Source organism: Centrocercus urophasianus, unplaced genomic scaffold, assembly GCF_019232065.1.
Source record: "Centrocercus urophasianus isolate 14NV4802_14NV808 unplaced genomic scaffold, USGS_Curo_1.0 seq_10, whole genome shotgun sequence".
In the NCBI taxonomy this organism is placed as follows: Eukaryota; Metazoa; Chordata; class Aves; order Galliformes; family Phasianidae; genus Centrocercus; species Centrocercus urophasianus.
This window is the reverse complement of record NW_024884142.1, coordinates 50,163,365-50,183,709: the sequence shown is the minus strand read 5'-3', so window position 1 is coordinate 50,183,709 and position 20,345 is coordinate 50,163,365. Positions and strand designations below refer to the sequence as shown.

Here is a 20,345-nt window from a genome sequence, read left to right as displayed (position 1 = left end):
TAAATGTTATCACTAGAAACATGGGCACAAACATTTTCAACACTCTCTATTCAGGATGCTTGTGCAGCTTACAAGCCCCAGAATATTATTTTCCTTCTCTTCAAATCCTCAGAGGCACACAAGTGCTTTTCTATTCTGCATGCAAGGTTCAGAAGTTTGCACTGCCACTGAGCAGCCTGAGGAAAGGAGGAGTTTTGCTCCTGTGGTTGTGCTTTTAGGAAAGCGAGCCGATCGTATTTCACTCTAATCCTAAGCGATAGCCGTGCAGCCTGTTCTGTTGTGAGGAGGGTCTTCCTGAAGCTCTTCCGTCAGGCTTTTCATCGCAAGAGAGCGGGGCAGCCAGCATTCAGAGTGGAAGCACGGTGGGTCTGCCAGCCCTGCCTGCTGCCATAGGGTGTTGCTGATGCACCAGGGCAGTGGGTTGGATCATGTGCGCTCCTTCAGAGCGATGCCAGGGAACAGAGCGAAGCTGCAGCTTCTGCTGTTGAGTGGAGAATGGAGAAAACACGTGCCTCGGTGCTATATTCTGCTCAGCCGTTACATGCTTGCCTGAGCCGCTGCAAGGTGCCACTTTCTGCTGCTTTCCAGCCCCTTTGTTTTCTTTGGCAGCTCACGAAGCGCTGTATCCAAACAGCTCCGGGGGAGCTGCGCTGGCACGGTGACCTGCCTCCGCACTACTGCTGCTGCTGTAAGCGCAGCGAGGGGAGACCTGGATGGAAGTCACTTTGAAATTGTTTAGCTTTCCACAAAAACCCCTGAGAAAGCAGACGGGAACAGTTAAAGAAAGGTCGTTTTGGAACCAAGGCCGGTAGCTGGCTTAAAGGAAAATGAAAAAGGAGTGTGTTTCGAGATCTTTCAAACTCAAACAAAACACAGGCTCCCTCTCGCGTGCTGTAAGCTGGATAAATTTCTCCTCCTTGTCAAGGCAGACAAAGAGATTGTTTCGCAGCGATGGTGAGCTCTCCTCCATTTGCGTGCAGCAGGTAGACGAGGATGATGAGAACTGGACCTACAGGAGCCCGCGCAGAAAAGGTGACTCGCTTTCTCTTTCACCCTCGTGGTCGATACTGGTGTTCAGGCACTCAGGTCCTGCCGGGAGCCTGGAGCTGCTCGCTTGGGAGCTGCAGGTGGGGTGGGAGCAGGAGGAGGAAGGCAGCACAAAAGCTGAGATGTAGCACTGCTTTGCCTAGTTTGTTTGGTCTTTTTTCCTCAGGTTGAAACTGTGGAATCTTATAGTAATCTGGAAATAACTTCGATTTCCTGTGTAGGAAACATAAAGGTACTGACTGTGTGGTGTGTGGGTAAGTTTTGTTGATGCTTCTTGTGGCCAGTAGTGGCAGGTCTTCTGGGCAGGTTCAGCTCTCCTCTCTCTCTCTGTGATACCATGAGTCGCTTAAGACCCCTCTTGTAACACACCAGGTGGTTTTTTGAGGATTGTCTTGTGGTCCTGCTGGAAAATTTTAAGTGTATTTTGTTTTATAAGATTTGATTGAGAAAAGATCAGAGATGCAAAGAGAAGCTGATGGTGGGATGGCAGTGGTAATTGCTATACAGAGAAGAGAAGAAACATCTAGGATGCAGGATAGCCACCTCTGAAGGAACTCTGGAAATGCACAGAATGGAGTATATCTTATCAGAAACCTTAAACAACTGCTTTTATGTTTGTTTTGACTTTTTTTGGAGTAGAGATTGTCAGGTTCTTATCCAAACGTGCCTCATACTTCCATAAATCAAAACAAATTTCAGAACTTTGCACCTCTGACGCGATGATGAATTACTGTTACCTGGGCATTTGCTGGCTGGCAAACTGTAACATGCATATATGTGCATGTGTGTTTTTAAAAATACTTGACAAAATGACTTGGTGACTTGATTGTAATCCCCCTAGTGCTGCCAGAGCACTGGCTTGTTAATGGAAAATGTAAGGCTGACTGAATTCTGCTGTAAGGTTTCTTTTGTAAGAGCAGGCAGGCTCTGTGAGGACGTTTGAACTTCAAAGTGATTTTTATTTCTTTTTACTTCTGGGAGCAGTTGGTAGCTATTTGACCAGAATTTTAGTTCTGAGTCAGAATAAATTGTGGCTTTAGTAAATGGTTTGGAAGCAAGAACACTAACACAGGATGTATACACTTGTGCTTTGCTCTCAGTACGCTAGGAGACGATTTCATCTGTGCTTTGAAGGTTGTTTTTTAACCCTTTTCACTGCTGACAGACTTCTACAACAGGAGCTTTCATTTGCAGTTGGTTGCTATAATTTTCACTTTGTTATCATATTTGTGCTGTGCAGCATCATCAGCTCTGCTTTCAGCATGTTTGAGATCTGGCAAGCAGGTCAGATCTGATGCCAGTTGCTGCCTAACTTCTTTAAAGTTTCTCATGCTGCATTCCTTACCCAGAACTCACGCCACAAGGCAGAGATGGCGAAGGAAGCTTTACTGATGGATTAATGGTGTACTAATTTTTCTGAGAGCGTTATTGTATGTGTGATTTACATAGAGAAACCATTGTGCAGGCTGTAGGGGGAGGGCAGAATTCCTTCCGTAATTGGGCAGCAAGCTACAAAAGCTTATGTGCCTTCTCCTATTGGGATGATAATACATTATTTTTGAAAGGAAGGTAGAGGGAGGTAATGATTATGAGGGGCTCGTTCCCCTGTACAGGGTTATAGGTTACCATGTGACTTGACTTGTAAAATCTGTTCTATGTGCTGTTGACTGACTGGGACTCTCTGGATGGAAGGAGCTGACAAACTGGCAGGGGATGCCAAGGCTGAAGGGAGTTTGGGCTGTATCAGCCATATTCTCACAGCCGCAAATGTTTCACACAGTGCTGCAGGTCAGGCTCACATGGCGCTGGAGTGGTTTGAGTGTTTCTACCTGGCTGAGTTGTCCTGGCTTTGTTTACAAGGGCAAAAATGTCTGATAAATGAATACTTAGCTTTGCTCCATTGGACTGTAGCATTATGGCTTGCTAGCCTTTTTAAAACTGAGGACTCCAAGCAGTATTGTCGTTAGTAGTCAAATTAACCTTCATGGTTTGAGGCAAAAGCAGACTAGAAAAAAGTGAAATGGGTAGCAGCCTGGGAGAGTGAATACTGCTGTATAGGAAATTGGACTGTTTGTTTTAAGATAGCTGAAAACCTATTAAAATTTCATCTGTCAAAATAATTTTGCCTCCAGTGTTCCTTGATAGAGCCTGGCAAATCACTGGCTCTTCTACCTTTTTCCTTGGCTAACTGTAGATGTACAGAAAGGAGGGTTAATAGAAAAGCAATTCATTTAATTTCAATTTCTTTCTGAGCTGTTTCTCTTCCTGTCTTTTTAAACCTCTTATTCTTCTGCCGCTTCATTGCTCTTCCCGTCTCATGTTGCATTCCCGTGAGGCTGCTAGGTGACAAGCACAAGGCAGCATGTGTTGCTTGGTATTTCACCAGCAAAATGGCTAATCTGCATTGGCTGCAGATTGAGACTTGCAAACAGTAGCAGGCAGTGAGATTGGCTGGATTTGTCAATTTAAAATGAGCGAGAGAAACAAAAAGTAAATGCAGACTGCAAACATGGGGCACACCCTGATGTCCTGCTCTGCTGAACTCTGCACGGAAGACAGTTTAGGTCTGATGGTTCATGCTTCATTGCTCAAACCCTCAGAATAGCAGAGTGCATTTTGGAACCCATGCTAGCAATTAGACTTCACATCTGATGAAGCAGTTACTAAGTGAGACAATGAAAGTTGATAGCAAAATGAAGGTTGGTTATTTGATCTCACGGATCCTTCTTCTTCCTCAGCCCTTTAAGCTGAAGGACTTGAGAACAAATTGTTGCTTCTGTGCTTCTCTTCTTTAATATGTTTTTTGGTGTTGGTTTGGTTTGTTTGTTTGTTTGTTTTTTAATATGCAACAATATGTTTTGGGGAAGCATAATATTTCTTTATGCTGCAAGGGTGGTATTTGTGAGGTGAGGTGTTTTTTCATTTTTCACTGGAGAAATGAATGACCTGGCGAGGCAGAGGTGAGCCTCAGTCAGCTCCTTACCCACACATTGAACTGGCAGAATCACACATGGCTGCGCATGAGTTGTTGGTAAAGCAAAGTCCGGAGGTGCCTTCCCAGCTTGTGGAAGTCCCTGAGGCACAGAATCATAGAATGGTTTGAGTTGGAAGGGACCCTGGGGATCATCAGGTTCTAGCACCTCTGCCATAGGCAGGGCCACTAACCTCCAGATCTGGTGCTAGACCAGATTGTTCAGGGCTCCATCCAGCCTGGTCTTGAACACCTCCAGGGATGGAGACTCGGTGTAGCCTATGCCAGCACCTCATCAGTCTCTGTAAAGAACTTCCCCTTGACATCTAATCTGAAGTTTCCTACCTTGAGTCAACCTGCCTGGTTGTCACTGCCTTCTGTGGCTGATGCTGTTGACCTGTGTCTTGTGGCTTTGTAAGGCATTTCTGTGAGCTCAAGGTAGCTCTCTGTGTGAGGGATGCAAGCCTGGTCTCTCTCACAGAAAAGTACTCCTCCTGGGAGAACTTTGAAGAGGCAGATATAGGAGAGTGGAGGCATGCTGCTGCTCCAGCTGCCAGGTGTCCTCAAACTGTAGCTCACAGCAGATTTTTCCTTAAAAAAAAACAAAACTGTATTACAAAGTACTGATGGAGTTGTTTTTTGAAACTGGATAGAAGGCACTTGAGTGCGTGAAGAATTATTTCTGGCATAAGGAAGTATATAAAAGTCATTCATGTGAACATTTTTCCCCTCCAGACCTTTACTGTTACTGCAGGCATGACATAGCAAATTAACTTCAGAGATAGCACCCGAGTCACTCTGTGGCAAAAATCTTGCCGTGTTTACCTTGACTTGGCAAAAAGTAAGACAGGTCACAGTGCAGCTCCAGAACACCTCACCAAGTCTGGGTTTGGTTGTCCTTCCTTTTTCTTATCAACACAGGGATGGCCCATAGGGCTGTGTGAAAGGCAGGACTTTCCTCTGGAGCCCTGCATTCACTCGGACTGCTGACTATATTTGTTGTGTGATTTCCTTTGCGTTGTGACCCCTGCGAGGTCTGTCCGCAGGTGGCAATGGGTGGAAAGGAGATTTTCACCCACACGTGCTTTCTCCTCTCCTCCAGGCTCCTGTCTCTCCTTATTTCTGTTTTTTCACCCACTGCCACTGTTTCAATTGGTCGATTTCCAGCCCTTCAGCACCACAAGAAAGTCAAAAGACTTGGCTGCTTTTTACCTCAGGCTGCTCTACCTGAAAAACTTCTTTGGACTCATTAGTCAGAGAAATTTCTCCTGTAACTGTGGTCTTTTAAAGGCTAATTCAAACAGAGTTCAAAAGGTGGCAGCCACTAACATTTTATTGTCCGTTGGCCAAGTCTTAATATAAAAGTGTTTGGCATAGGTTTTATTTTTCTCCTTCCAAAACCAGTACAAACTTCAAACTTGCTTTTAATGTGGGAATTTCTTTAAATTCATGCTCCTTGTGGGTTCAGCCCTTGGTGCCACCGTAGTGTGTCTGATGGAGGCAATTCTGTCATCCTGATGACAGCTCTGACCTTAGAAATATCACCACCCTCTGAGTGAAAAACTTCCTCCTAATATCTAACCTAAATCTCCCGTTCTCAGTTTAAAACCATCCCCCCCCGTCCCATCTATGCCATCTGTACTGTTCAGTGTTTGGTAGCATGACACAAGTTTGGCAATGTCAGATGATAAGTTTTCCTCAGTGTTGCAAGGGCACAGTCAGGACTCTAGGCAATGAGTTTTTGTAATGCTGGGAAGCTTGTATTTTCAGTGCTTCTTGGAGAAAGCACAGTTTTGGGATTTGCAGCTCTGACATCTAACATCACTGTAGATCTTGATTCTCAAAGCGTAGAAATGGTCTTTTTATAAAGTCCAAATGGATTTAAAAATTTTGCTTTTAAGTCATGAACACAATTCTGAAGTATTCCATTTCAACTGAGGTGATTTTGCAGAAGAGCAGTAATCATATTTTCCTTGGTAAAGAGATGTGAAAGTAACAAGAATGGTAAGTCTCTTTAAGCAAGATTACTTAATCCTTAATCTATTCTAATGTAAAATTATTTAGGGAGGATTCTTTCTGTAAGCTTTTTGCAGGAGGTCTTGTGCTCAAGAGGAAGACAATTTATCAGCTAATACATAGATAAAGGCCTATAAACCTGAGGGAACTGGTGGTGTTTTTAGAGGTCAGAAGATTTGATGGATGTAGCGGTGGGGTGTTTGTGTCTGTGAAAGTGGTTCTTCAAACTTCTGGCAACTTCATAAATAAGCATTTATGGAAACCTCAAAAAGCATTAGTGTAAAGGACTGGAATAGCTCCAAAACAAATACTGCATGGTTTATATTCTTTTCGTGGACTTCTTTTTTTTTTTTTTTGTTTTTTTTTTTTTTCTTATTAATTTTTTTTTTTTTTGTCTTTAGGAAAAAGAAGTGAATGTTTTATAGACAATTTTATATACGACTAAGCATATAAAAATCTAAACGTTTAAGTGGAAAAAGTGAGTGATTTGATATGAAGCTCAGTCATTCATCTTGTAATAGATTTTTCTTCCACATGTAAGTTCTACACGCAAAGATAAAACTGGTTGTATTCATATGTATTTGCAGCGTTTGTAGCAATTAACCTGTATGGCCTGGTTTGTGTCTTAGTATTTAAGGCTGATGGTTCTGTAGCTGAAACTATTGGGTGTTATGCATTTGTGGAAGCAGTTCTCAGCTGGGAGCAGAGATACTGCTTAAATTACCGAGGCATGCACAATTTGTCTTAGTGTGTTTGTGTGGTTGTGCAGCAGAGGGTTGTTTAAAACTTTAGTGATGTACAGTGGCAATCAAAACCCTTCCTGCTGATAAAACAGCTGGAGCTATTTGAAAGTCCGCTATTTAACTGCAGCTGGAAGTCGCAACTTTTGCATGGTTGTACGTAATTGCAAATTTAATCAAAATGTTTCCTTCATTTCTGTGTCTTCTGGCAAACGTTGCTGTACATGGGATCTGAACGTGGCTCTTCTTCAAAAATTTGCAAGCGACAGAAACAGATTAGGTTCAAGTAAGAAATGTTGATAGGCGTTACAGAATCATTTAATCAAGAGCTCATCTCTACTTCTGTTTTATATAAAAAAAAACATGGATCCAGCCATTGTTGCTATTTCTTTCATAAAACCCTTGCCAAATTTCAATCCCTTGCTATTTCTATAGTATAAATAACTCCTATCCCCCAGAATGAACTGGTGGCTGCAGCTCCCAGGGAAGATGCTGATTCCTTTTAGCAGCTTTGTGCTGCTGATGTTCCTTTAGGTGTTCATTTATGGCACCTGTTATTATGGAATTGCATCTTCACCTCTGAAGTGACACTGCTTTTATCTTCCGTGGCTCAATTTGAATCTCACTTGCAGTGTAGCTCCAGTGGGACATTTCTTGGTCTCTATAGCAGAGCACAGTCTTGGGAAATGCAAATCAAACAGAGTAGCACCAGTGCTTGCTGTGCATTTCTGAAGTGAAAAGGACATCGCAATCCAGCTCATCTTGCAGGTTAGCTTAACATGACATTTGAATTAGAGCAGTAGCCAGAGCAGTGCTCTTCACAGAAGAGCATTTGCTTGCTTCTTTGAGCAATGGAGAAATGAACAGGGTGCTGTGATTTTTCTTCCTGAGGGTGTAGTTTTGAGCTTTATGAATATTTTCAAGTTGTATTTCATGATTCATACACGTCTCTTTTCTTCTTCCCTGGATACCTCTCTTCTAAATTCAGTGAGTCCTTAGGCTAAAAAATCTGGATAACTCCCTATCAATAGAGAGGAGACATCAGTTTTGCCTGACTTTCATATTTTCCTCTTAGCTCTCTGTATTTTATAAAACAGAGGGGATGTTTTTCCACAGGACACTGTATGCAGCATTTGAGAGGAAACAATGCACTGTATGTGCTTTCCTACTCCCTGCTAATAAAATACTAGCATATTTGAAATCTTCCGTTTTCTATTTTGAAATCTTTCTGTTTTCATGCAGTTGTTACTCAACTGCTCGTAAACTGTCCCCTGAAACTGAGGGAGCTTTTGTCTTCAGAGTGGTCGTAGTTCACCACTCTGGCAGGACATTGTAAATATTATAGCTCCTTCTTTTTCTTTTCTGATCTCTATTGCATATGGAAAAAAAAAAAAAAACAAAACAAAGTGAATTTGAAAGATAAGAGTGTGGTTTAATGACTGAAGCTAATGAATTTTGCAAGAGTATATAGTTTCTATTGCACTATTTGGAACTAGTAAAAAAGGGGATTTGACAGCTTGTAATTTAAACTGTGAAATATATTTTCTTCTTGTCTTTTATCCCCAGAATCTCAAACAAAATCAAACTAATTAAGCTCTAGATTTTCCAGCCATTTATCCATGTACCTGCTCTTTTGCTGACATTTATCTGTTCATTTATCTACCAGCCCTCTTTCCCTCTCATAGCTAGAAGGCTCGTGTTTCTGGTGAATTGAAAGGAAAACTCAACTGTAACCTTATGTGTAGCTTGCTGCTCCAAAGTTAAAACTGAAGTGATCTGTTAAAATGTAAGGCTTAAGTGCTTGTGATATCTGTGCAAAGTGTACTATCAACGTGAGGATGTATTTTGGACACCTGAGAGAACAGCACATTCCCCATCTCAGAGAAAGGTAATTAATATGTATACCCTCTGCTCCTTCTGGAGCTTCCCTTACATATGGTGCAACAACTCCTACTTGGCACTGTGTCTTCTTGAGGCAGATGGTTTCCCTGGACATTGAGCCTTGCAGTGCACCAAAGGGAGCTATGAGCTGTGAATTAAATGCATTGCAATTGGTGTACAAATTGCAGATGAATCACTCAAAACAAAAAGATGTGAGAACTGCATGGAAGGCTTCTGACAAAGTTGCTCAGTTGTCAAACCAAACACTAAAGCAGATTGGATCACAGGGTACTGTGCAAACCATGGCTATGTCCATTAGCTACACATGCAGGTCTGATGTGATACTGGCAGCTACAGCTCCTCAGTGACTGTATTAATGAAAGAGAGGCCTATAGAAAAAACATACTTGTAACTTCAGTCAGCCATGCCTAATTTCTGTGCTTGTAACAGGTGAAGAGGCCAATGAAGTAGAGGCTGTACTTGCTTGTAATTTCCATTGATTCTTTTAAATCTTCTTTTCTCCGTTGCTGTCAACAGTGCTAAAGAGCAGATGAGTCAGGATGGTTATAGCATGGTGTACACTTACAGGGAAACTTTCATCCAGGGGTTGTTAACTCCATTTTATTAACCTTGAGTAATGCATGTAGTGCTATTTATGATAAATACAGCACTTTTGTCTCAGAATGAAGAAGAGGTCATTGTGATGTGCAATGGCAGAAGCAGCTATAACATACGTTTGACTTGTAGCCAGCTTGACCCATGTATGTGAAGGGAGAACAGCGGATGGCACAGCCGGGGGCATGGTGAGCTGAGCCTTACATGAGGAAATTGCAGTTCCTCTCATCTCTGGCAGGTGTTCACCTGGGATGAGAGGAAAGCAGCAAACCCATTAAATTAATCAGGTCAAATGAGAAGTAGCTCATTTAGTTCTCCCTGCTCTGTGCTTCATACACACACATGCAGGCACCTCCATGAAGAGGCGGAGCGCTTCTGTCCCAGGAGGAGTCACAGCACACAGCTGGGGGTTGGTTCAAGTTTGTAGCTTGGAAGGAGCTGGGACAGGTGGGGGTCCAGTAGTGTTTCCTGACGTGGTGCTGTAGTAACCCACACACCACTGCTGTGTCCCTCTGCACACAGCTCCAGATGAAGGCACTGCCTCAGTTTGCAGCTCAAGGACAGCGAGTACCAAAGAGCAACTACTTTCGTGTTCATATTCAATTACTTGGGTGACCCTAAAGAGAATTGCTTCAAGTAGTGCACGTTTTATCAAGCCTCATATTTCAGTGAGCTATTTGTGGTTCATTAAATGAGCATTTCTGACTGTGTGAATGAGAACTGCTCCCAGCCTGTACTGATGGTTTGCCTGTGCAGTTAAGCTCCTTAGACAAGAATGGAAACTGATTTTTCTGCTTGTTTATTTGTGTTTGTCCTGTGTTTGACAGCCTCGGGGAGCTTGTAGAGAAAGGATGGTTGCTCTGTATAAGGTTGTGTCGTATTATAATTGTACATATGTAGGGAGACAGCCTGTTCTCCTCCTTGTGCACAAGGGTATGGTTGTCTTTATTGCTCTGACCTGTTAAGGTGTGATTTGCCTTCTAGCCTAAAAAAAGGGCAGTAATGCAGGTAATTCCAGGTGTCCTTACTACCACCCTTGATTTTCATGTTCCCCAGTGCCTTGAAACATTCTTCAGCAGGTGAAAGACCCTGCCAGTGTCAAGGACCAACCTATGGGAAACCCATGTGGTATCCCTGTGGTGACCTGCTGGAGCTGTGCATGGATGACTGAGCAAATGAAGGTGCTTACAGGTTTTTTCTTTGTTCTGTCTTATCTTGTTTTATTTTACTAATAAACATTATTGACGAAGCTCTGCTGTATCGATTAATCAAAGACAATTTGAAACACAACCCTGGCAAAAGGATGATTTTTTTATTTGAATGAATTTGGAGAACTTGGTTGCAGATTCCTTCCTTGTCTTGCAGCAACTCTTAAAAAGATTTTGCCCTTTCTGTGCCCTTGCTCTGAAGAGTAAAGCAAACAAAAGATAAGGCAAACTGATTCATGGCTTCATTTTATTTGTTTTCTTCCTCACTTAAGGCAGAAGATAGCCCATTCTGAAACTCATTCATTTCACTGTTTTTAATGCCAAGTACTTTTCACCTTCAGGGACTGCTGGGTTTATTACAGATTAACTTTTTTTTGTAGCAGTAGCCTGAAGTCATAATTTCATATGTGTGTATAATATCTACTTGTAAACTCTACCAGTTATAGCTATAGTATGGTAGGAACAGAAATAAAGGTGTCTTTTGAAAACCTGTTATATATATATATATATATATATATATGTATATGTATATATTTAAATTTGGCTCCTGGATTTACATACAGCTGAAGTAGATCTAGGTGCCTACTTCAAATGAAATGACAGTGTTTTAGGTTTAAAGAAAGAAAACAATTTGAAATTGTTTCAGAAGTTTTAGTGGAAAAGGATGGTTTTAATGATGGGCAGCACTTTCAGATATTTATCTGGTTTAGTTCCACTCTGTTGCTCGTAAGTGTTCAAGATTCAATTTTCTTCTTCCTTTGAATACTTAGAAAATGCAGTTTCTCATGCCATTCTTTTGAGATATGGCCAACTCCTGTTTCTGCAAGTTCAAGAGTGTGTGAATAGCTCTGTGCTATAGCTGGAGCGCTGATAGTTTGGGAAGGTCCATTCACTGCAAATCATTCCCTCATGTTACTTTCTGCAGGACAGGACACAGCCTTGTTGCCTCCTGCTGTCTTGCTAGGCCTTCTCCAAATAAATTTCTTTTTCTACAATAATTTTAAAAATATTTCTGTCCTTCCCCACTGTGTGAGGAAACTCCACTCTGATCAGAGAAAAATTCCTCAGATGGAATTGGTAATGTAATAATGTGAAATATAAAAGAGAGCGGCAAATATTTTCTCTTGTGTTGCAGTTAGGAGACTACTCAGTGTTACTTATCAGAATATAAATTAATGTCCTGTCAGCTGGTGCTCAGTTTTGGGTGAGACCATCCCTTTCAGCCATCCTGGGGCTGAACTCCTCCATCTCTCCTCTGTTACCATCCTGTGGCCACCACTCAGCTCAGCAAGCTCTGACGCTGATTTTTTTTTTGGGGGGGGGGGGGGCGAGCTGGCTGCAGACAGGCAGTGTTGTTGGGCTGTGAGAGCCTTCAAGTCCAAAATGGTATTTTGACTCCAGCTGTTTTCTTTGGATAGTTTTTCAGGTTGTTTTTTTTTTTTGTTTGTTTGTTTGTTTGCTTGTGTGTTTTACACACAGCTTGAAAAGGAAATATGTCAGAATGATTTAGGCTTTAGAAAATCACCTTCAAAAGCTGGCTGGCATTCATCCATGGCATCAGAAAGGTGCATCTCTATGGACTGTGGTTTGAAAGGAAAAAGTGTTTTTCATCAGATGTCCCATGAGATCAGGCTTCCCAGGGCCCCATCCAGCCTGGCCTTGAACACCTCCAGGGACGGGGCACCCACAGCTTCTCCAGGCAGCGTGGGCAAGTGCTCCACCATCCGAGTAAAGAATTTCCCCCTAACATCTAACCTTAATTTCCTTTTTTAATGTTTAAAACCATTCCCCCTTGTCGTATCACTATCTGCCCCCGTAAAAAGTCATTCTCCCTCCTGTTTGCAATCTCCCTTTTAGTACTGGAGGTCCACAGAGGTTTCCCCAGAGCCTTCTGCCTTCTGTTCTCCAGGTTGAACAAGCCCAGCTCCCTTAGCCTTTCCTCGTATGCTCCACATCTCTGATCATTTTTGGTGGCCCTCCTCTTGATCTGCTCCAACAACTCCACGTCTTTCTTGTGCTGGAAAGACAAGCTTTGATATGTCAGGACTCCTTGTGATTGGAACGCTCCTCTTCAGATGACCACAACCACTTGTACAGATAGGTGGAGAATGCACAATTCTCTATGTCAGCCATGGTCTCCTCTATGAAGCCAGTCTATGTAGCATCCAGTTAGTTGATCAGAATGGCCATGGCAGCTTTTAGAAGACAGAGTAAAGCTGCAGAGAATTTGGAGCACAGCAGCCACATGTGTCAGTGTCACACCAAAGGTGTACTGACTTGACTTCTAAGGATGGTGGCCTCATTGCAGCATTTCAATACCTAAAGGGAGCCTACAGAGGGGAGGGGAATCAACTCTTTGAAAGGGCTGATAACTGCAGGACCAGGGGAAATGGTTTGAAGTTGAGGGAGGGAAGATTTAGGTTGGATGTCAGGGGGAAATCCTTTACAGAGAGAGTGGTGAGGTGCTGGAACAGGCTGCCCAGAGAGGTTGTGGATGCCCCATCCCTGGAGGTGTTCAAGGCCAGGTTGGATGGGCCCTGGGCAGCCTGGTCTTGCATTAAATGGGGAGGTTGGTAGTCCTGCATGTGGCAGGGGGGTTGGAGATTCATGATCCTTGAGGTCCCTTCCAACCCTGGTCATTCTGTGATTCTGTGATGGTCTTACCTCAATTTTCTGAGGAAAGAGGGCACGTGTGACCCTCCTGTGCTCCCTTCTGACTTTTCAGCACACCGTCATTTCTATCCCCTCAGGTAATAGAAATAGATGCTGGACTGCTGTTTGCTTGTTTGTAATCTGCTCCCCTTTTCAAATCTGCACGTTTGTATTTTATTTTTAATTTTGTTACCTCAGTTTTTCTTTGAAGCCTTTCATCTTTCCACAGATAGCAGAATTCCAGACAAGAGGATCCTATGCAAGCTTCTCTGCTACTGATGAGGCAGAAAGATGATGGATAGAACAGAGTACTGAAGAGTGGCTGCTTGTTGAATTAACATTTTTTTCCCACTGTGTTTATGCTGCTTCATTGCTGGTTTTGCCTCTTTTTAGTGCGTTTTTACTCACGTCTGTGATCCCCATGGTATTTCTCAATCCCCACCAGAATGTTGCAGCTGCTCCCAGTCCCCTGTGAGTAGCACTGATGCATTGCTTGCTTCCCCTTCCAGGTAATTAATGAGTAGATTTAACAAGATTGAACCTTTAAATCCCTCTGGTATCCAAGTAACCTTCCTCCAGCTACAATATGGTTCTGTTTGTTTTGCCTATATGAAGTGTTTGTTCCTGGAACCCACTGAAGTATTATGATAGGAAGTTGTGCGTGTATGCCTGGAACACCACAAAACAGAATTAAGAGAAAAAGGCCTTTTGTTTCTTTGAGCATAGAGAAGTCTTGAAATTAGTCTGGAACCTTTCTGTCAGAATTTGGAAAAGAACAGGTAGGCTGAGCTGTATAAAAACCGCTTCTGGGTTTGGGGTTGCTCTGTGGCAATGTCCCCATGTTTTGGATGCAGAATCCTACTCTTAATACCTGCTATAAAATGAAGCCTCTTTTCTTGCACGATGATAGATCACTGAAATGTGCTACTTTCAGACCTAAGCATTCCTAATGGTACTCGGCATCTCATGAATTCTGCCTCGGCATCTGTGGTCTGAACTCCTGTTCTTAAGGTGTCTGCACCAGGGTTTTTCTCTGGAGCCCTTCCCAAAGACATTGTGTTTACTTATGTCCTTTATCACACTGTGGCTTTACTGAGGAATTTTAGGACAAGTAATGCTTTTGCAGAGGGCTGCAGTTCTCAGTTGTTAGCGAGGGAGTTACCCTGACCCTTACCTTGCATTGTTCCCACATTACTTTGCTGTTTAGGATCAGGCCCTATAAAAATGAACATCACGCATGGCTGTAATTTGTGTCCTGTATAAAAACAAAAGCCCAAGGTTGAGCACTTGTCTTCCTGTAGGTCTCCTGTGCAGAAAAGGAGGGTAGGCAAGAAATTCTTTGAGCTGCATCCCTTGTGATTTTCAGAGTCACATCACAACATATGGCGAGTTGGAAGAGACCCACAAGTGTGACTCCCATGTTGGTGAGCGTCTGGAGCGCAGGTCTTAAGAGGAGCCACTGAGGAAACTAGGATTGTTCAATCCGGAGGAGGTTCAGGGGTGACCTTATTGCTCTCTCTGTAACTACCTGGAAGGAGGCAGTGGTGAGGTGGGGGTCTGTGTGACAAGTGGTATGACCAGAGGGAATGGCTTCAAGCTGCACCAGGGGAGGTTCAGGTTGGATATTAGGAGAAATTTCTTCTCCAAAAGAGTGATCAGCACTGGAATGGGCTGCCCATGGAGGTGGCTAAGGCACTGTCCTGGAGGTGTTTAAGAAGCGTATAGATGTTGTACTGAGGGACACGGTTTAGTGATACATATTGGTAGTTGGTGGACGGTTGGACTGGATGAACTTGGAGGTCTTTTCCAGCTTTGGTGGTACGATTCAATGCCTGCCCGTTAATTGGCACATGCAGAGAGCAGCTGGGATGGACGGAAGCTGACCGCGGCCCTTTCATCTCCCCCTTTCCCGAGCCGCCTTGCATCTGCCGGCCGGTGCCGGGCGGGGCGGGCGGCGGCGGCTTCGGGAGCTCAGCTCGGCGCGGCTCGAAGCGGTGCGGGATGTTCTGCCTGAAGGGTGAGCGGGGCCGAGCCCCGCGCTCGTTTCCGGCTGGGCTGTGTGTGGGATGGAGGAGGGGCGCTGAGATGTTTGTTAGCCTTTGGGAGGGGGGAGGAAAAAAAAAAAAAGTTGATTCGTTTGTTCAACGCTTTAGCGAGAAGAACGCGGATGTATTGCTCCTTTTGTGAGCAGGGAGCTGGACGGGCAGCCCGCGGGGATGCCGCAGTGCCGGCAGACAAAAGGACGGGCGTGTGGCGGAGTGGGGACTCGGCTCCCGGCGGTGTCAGGGCCCGGGAGGAGCAGGGAGAGGGGCTGCTGGAGAGCCTCGGGGAACGGTGGTGTGCTCGGCCAAGAAGGGAGGGAGCGAGGGTTTTAATTGACATTCCTGAGAACGTTCTGCTAATGTTTTTATTCAAAATCGGCCTTGTTGCAGCTTTTTGTTACCGAGGTGCGATGGTTGGAAGCCGATAGCGCGGAGCTGTTGTAAGGAGTAGTCTAGGAGCTGTAAAACACACCCTTTCCCAGTGAAAGAATAGCCGGTCGGATTCAATGCTTGGCTGCTTGTCAGCCCGTGCTCTGAGTATTTAGCTCCTCTAGGAGCTGTTCAAAACGCCGATTACTTTCCCTCTCGCAATGGCTCCTATTTGCGCTAAGGATCTCGGTACACTCGCCTACCGTTAATGAAAAAGCAGAAACGAAGTTTCTTTCCGGCCGATTTTGGAGTAGTGAACCCGTGTTTCCAGGCAAAACCTTAATTAATGTAATGGCACGATTTTGCTGCGTATTGGTTTGTCTTAAATGAAATAGCTGCTGTGTACCGAGCACAAACCAACCAACCAAAACAAAACAGCTCTATTTGAACTGCAGAGCAAGGGGTTTTCAGTCCATGACATAATTCAGTGGATCACTGGAATTTAGAAGCAGTGACAGTGGAAACCTTTTAAAGCATTAACTTAAAGATACGGACCAGAAGTTGTTTAAATAAAGAGCATAGCAGATAAACCATTTTGGGTAACAAGGCAGCTGGTAGGACTCGCTCTTCTGTATTTTTGAGCATCTGGTTGAAAATGAACCCAGGAGCAAAGTTTTCAGAGAAGCCCTAAGTCCAGCAATAATTCTGTACGGTGAAATTTAAAATAAAGCAAAAGTAGCCATGCTTTTTAATACATCTCCAGATGAATGTGTGGGAACTGTTCTCAAATTGTTCAGGTTGTGTTTGTAAGGCAAGTTGTTGGTTGTAGGACACGAAGCCTACAGTAGGGCCATGCTTCAAACGCGCCATGGTACTGGGGAGCTGTGTTGAATAGCTGTGTTGAATGTATTTGGAGTGTTCTTCCTCTTTGTATGCCCTTACATACTGTATTCTCTAAACCACTATTTTATTAATTTACAGTAGCCTTCTCCCTACCTTGAAGAGCACTGGTTACCATGCAGTACATTATTAATTTTGGTTTGAAAATGAGGATCCTGAAATAATCAACTGGGGCATTAATATTGATTTCTTTCTGTTAACCTCAGCATGTGTTGGAGAGAAGTGCTTGGGTACTCATCGAGGGGGAGGATTTGTTTGTCTTCCAAGCTGCACAGCAGGTCTGTCTCTCAGATACTGTTTTTGTTTAGGCTCTGAAGGCTTTGGGAGGGGTGGTGAAGTTGTTTACACACTGCCCTGGCTCCCATCTTTTTTTTTGGGGGGGGGGGGGAAAGAGGGGTTTCAGTCTTTTGATGAGCAGCCTTGATACAACAAGTTGTAGGTGGTGAGTTTGTGGAGTGACAAAGTTGGTGAGCTTGGTGGTGTGGGTGTGTTCTGTGTGTAGGATCAGTTGATGAAATCCCTTCTTTAAAACCACATCTCCGTGTATCTTCAGGGGCCTGGCCATGGAGCTGCCTCTTGTTTTTCTTTTCCTTCTTGTAGCTTTTCTACTCTCTTTGCACAGTCCCTAGTGGTGGCACAGTGGCTCAGAGCCTGTCCTTTCAACCCCCTTCCCCATTATCCATGAGATGCTTGGGAGAGAATGAGATGGGCGGTGCGTGCCTCTGCCTCTCCACCAGGGTGGCCTGTGCTTCTCAGTTCTCATGGTTCTGCTGAGCTCACCCTGGTACACGCAACAGGAGCTGCATCAGTGCGTGGTCAGAGCTGGGCACCCATAGTGCAACGTAAAACGATTGTTACAATTTGGAATTAGAGATAGATGGAAGATTGAAACCTCTTTTCTTCCAAAAAGCTCAATTCCTCGAAGGTTCACAAGCTGCAATTTGTTGGCATGTGCTAAAAATGAGGTCACGTTCCTGTGATATTTGCCTGGAGTTTCTTGTTGGTTTATAGTTCTGGTTGAAGGAAAATAGTGCCAAGAAACACTGTGAAGCAGACATTTGTGCTTACTGCTGGCCTGTGCATGGGAAGTATTTTCCATCGTTGCTTGTCTTACAGCTGTGGATTTGAGAGGGAAGTCTTTTATACTAATAATAGCAAGAAGTTATGATAGAAGTTATCCATGAAAAATCCCAGGCATGTGCTGCTTGCTCCCTAGAGAAGGGCTTCATGGTAGAAATGGAGATTTTGTTTTATTATTTATTTGTTTAAAGGATCACAGGCTTGCTCACCAGTTGTCTCATGTGTTCTGTGCATGTAAAGGCATTCCTTGGATTCTTTTCTTGGCAGTGTTCTCATAAAATATCCAGTGTTTGAAATCAGAAACAGATTTTCTCTTTAAACAAATACATTTTCCAAGTTCAACTGGGCAAGCAAAGTTTTGTAAAACTTCCTTTCTTCTTTTTAACATATTTTATCTTAATGTGCAGCAACCCCAAGTGAGGGAAAGGACTTGCAGTCATCTGAATGGAAGAATCTGTCTAGAATTTAGGATTTAGCTTAAATCTAAGAAAAGAACTGATTGTGCGGTATTTGTTCCTCTGACTTCATTTCAGTTTTTTAATCCTGTCTCAACTGTGTGTAACCACAGTTGGGCTTGTGAGTCAGATCCATTCATTTTGTGGCTATTTCTTTGTCATATGCACGATTTCAGTAGTGAAAACAGCTTTGAGGATGCTCCTTACCTGCAAATCTTCAAAATATAAAAGCAATTTGAAAATACGTGGAATGAATACAAGCAAATTAAAGAATTAAATTTTAGATGTGTGACTTTAAGCCGGTGAGCCTGTGGCGATAAGCTCTCTGCTCTGTTCTTCGTTTCTCCTGTACTCCATGGAATTACTCTTTTTGCTATGCTCTTTCCAAGCTGTTCTCTGTGCCGCTTCTTTTCCCGTCCCCATCCATGCCATTGCTTCCTCCTTCAGCTGTGAGGCAGCTGTGGGCTGCCACTGAGGGAAGTCTTCACATAACTTGGTCTTAACAGCTACATCTGCCAGAATTCTTTGCGTGGCAGGACAGTAATGGAGAGATCTGTCAGATACGCTATATTCATTTGCAGTGAAATAAATCAATTTTTACATCAATACAGAAGGGGTTTTAGAGTTTAAGACTGTTTGAAGTTTGAATTTTTTGTTGATGTCCTGTGCTAAGGGAAGGAGCAGGGGGGAAGAGATCTGTACGTGGCTGTGTATGTTCATACCACCTGATGCTGGTCTGTCCTCTTTGTATCAGAGAGCAATGAACAGATTGCTTCCAACTGTGCCTGAAAGTACAAAATAAAATTGAGCATAATGAAAGGAAGATGGCAGGTTTGAATAGGAAATTTCTCCCTGAAGTTAGTCGGGTGTTAGGGAGTTCGAAGATGGTTATGTAGTTATATTTTGTCTCCTAAGTAGCTAACTAAATTGGAAAAGGGCACATGAGAAGGAGGGCAGCATGTGTAGAAATGAAGTGAGCTTCCAAGGCAGCTGAGCACTAAGGCAGCGTCCCTCAGCTCCACCTGTTCCCTGGGTCTGCGTGCAGCTGGAGGGGCAAATGGAAGCCCAGGATGCTTCTGCAGTGAGGGCCAAGCGGAGGGGAGCTGCTCCCCAGCTCTTGCCCCCATTATGGGGAGGTAGCCCCTAACGATGTTTGTTCATCTTGTTGGTCAAATGCTTTATGCTCCTTATGGCTGCTTCATTTGACTGCCCTGATCAAATGGCACTGGCTCAGTACCTACCACATGAATGCCTTTTGTTTGGTGTGTTTGCTTTTTTCTTTTTTTGGTAACAGAACAGGGTGTGGGCATGTATTTTTTCCGTTAAGATTTTAAGGAGGCTGATGGCAGTGGGTGAAGCTGGGCTGAATGTAATCAGGTGCTAGATAAACATCTCCTTGGGTAGGCATGCCAGCCCTTCCCAGGCACACAGGTCTTTCACTCTGTTACCCGAAATTGGTGTGGAAACAAAGCGGGTTGCGAGGAGATCCGGAGAGCTTTCAATATTTGAATGTAGTTTGTGCTTTTTAAACGCAGCTGCAGGTAGGCACACAGACAGAAACACTTGATGCTCGTGGTCTATTCAGGTGTAGTTCTTCAGTCTTAAAGAGTTTATGAAAATTGACTTGTCTGCTGTCACAACCATATAATTAACGCGCATCTTTGCCTGTAATTTTACTTTCACACGGGCATTTAATGCATTCCCTCCCTTTCTGCTCCTTGTCTGCTTCACTGCAGGCTGCAGTAGGACTCCTTTGCACAATTCACACAATGCTGTAATCTTGAAGAGGGTCTAATGGTAAACAAATCATTGGTAGGACGATCATCTGCTGTTTTCCTTGACCTGCTAATGTTTGATTTTTAAACAATACCAACCCACTGTCACCTGGAGGCTTGTGACCGCAGTGCGTACAGATGGTGATTGCTGTGCGTTGCAATAGGAGAGGGCAGTGAATTTCTGCCAAAGTGCAGCAAGAAGCCAACACTGTTAATTTTAAACAGCAAATCCGTGGAGATTAAAGAATATGAAAACATAAGAAGAAAGTAGCATGCACAGCTGATGGGATTCGTAAGTATTGAAAGAATTTCACATTGAAGTAGTCTTTGGAACAGCGTGCACATACTTGAAACCTATAAATATCTTCATACATTTTTCAGTGGTTTAAGCTTAGTAATGGTCTTGCATTGCTTAAGTATAGCATTACCAGATTTACCAGATTTGTACTGTCTATGCTTGTCACTCGTCTACAATAGCTTTTTTTTCTTTCCCAGCCAGCATTTGTGCAGGAGACTGATGTGCTTCTGGGGAAATGCCATAAACTTTGGTCAAATAGGAGATCTGCTTCCTGTGAAAGCACATTGCCTGGCATT

At 43.6% G+C, this 20,345-nt stretch overlaps 1 protein-coding gene across 6 annotated transcripts in view; it reads left to right on the top strand.

Annotated features, from left to right (window-relative positions):
* Positions 1-20,345, top strand: part of NHSL1 (NHS like 1) — a 164,321-nt gene that overhangs the window by 66,322 nt on the left and 77,654 nt on the right. For 2 of the 6 annotated variants that reach the window (XM_042812835.1, XM_042812827.1), the window contains exon 1: positions 813-1,032. The exons of the other annotated variants lie outside the window; for them this stretch is intronic. In XM_042812835.1, the coding sequence (XP_042668769.1) occupies positions 828-1,032 (205 nt within the window). In that variant the 5' untranslated portion in view covers positions 813-827. Of the gene's footprint in view, positions 1-812; positions 1,033-20,345 lie in introns of those variants that run through there. 6 annotated transcript variants of the gene reach the window in all.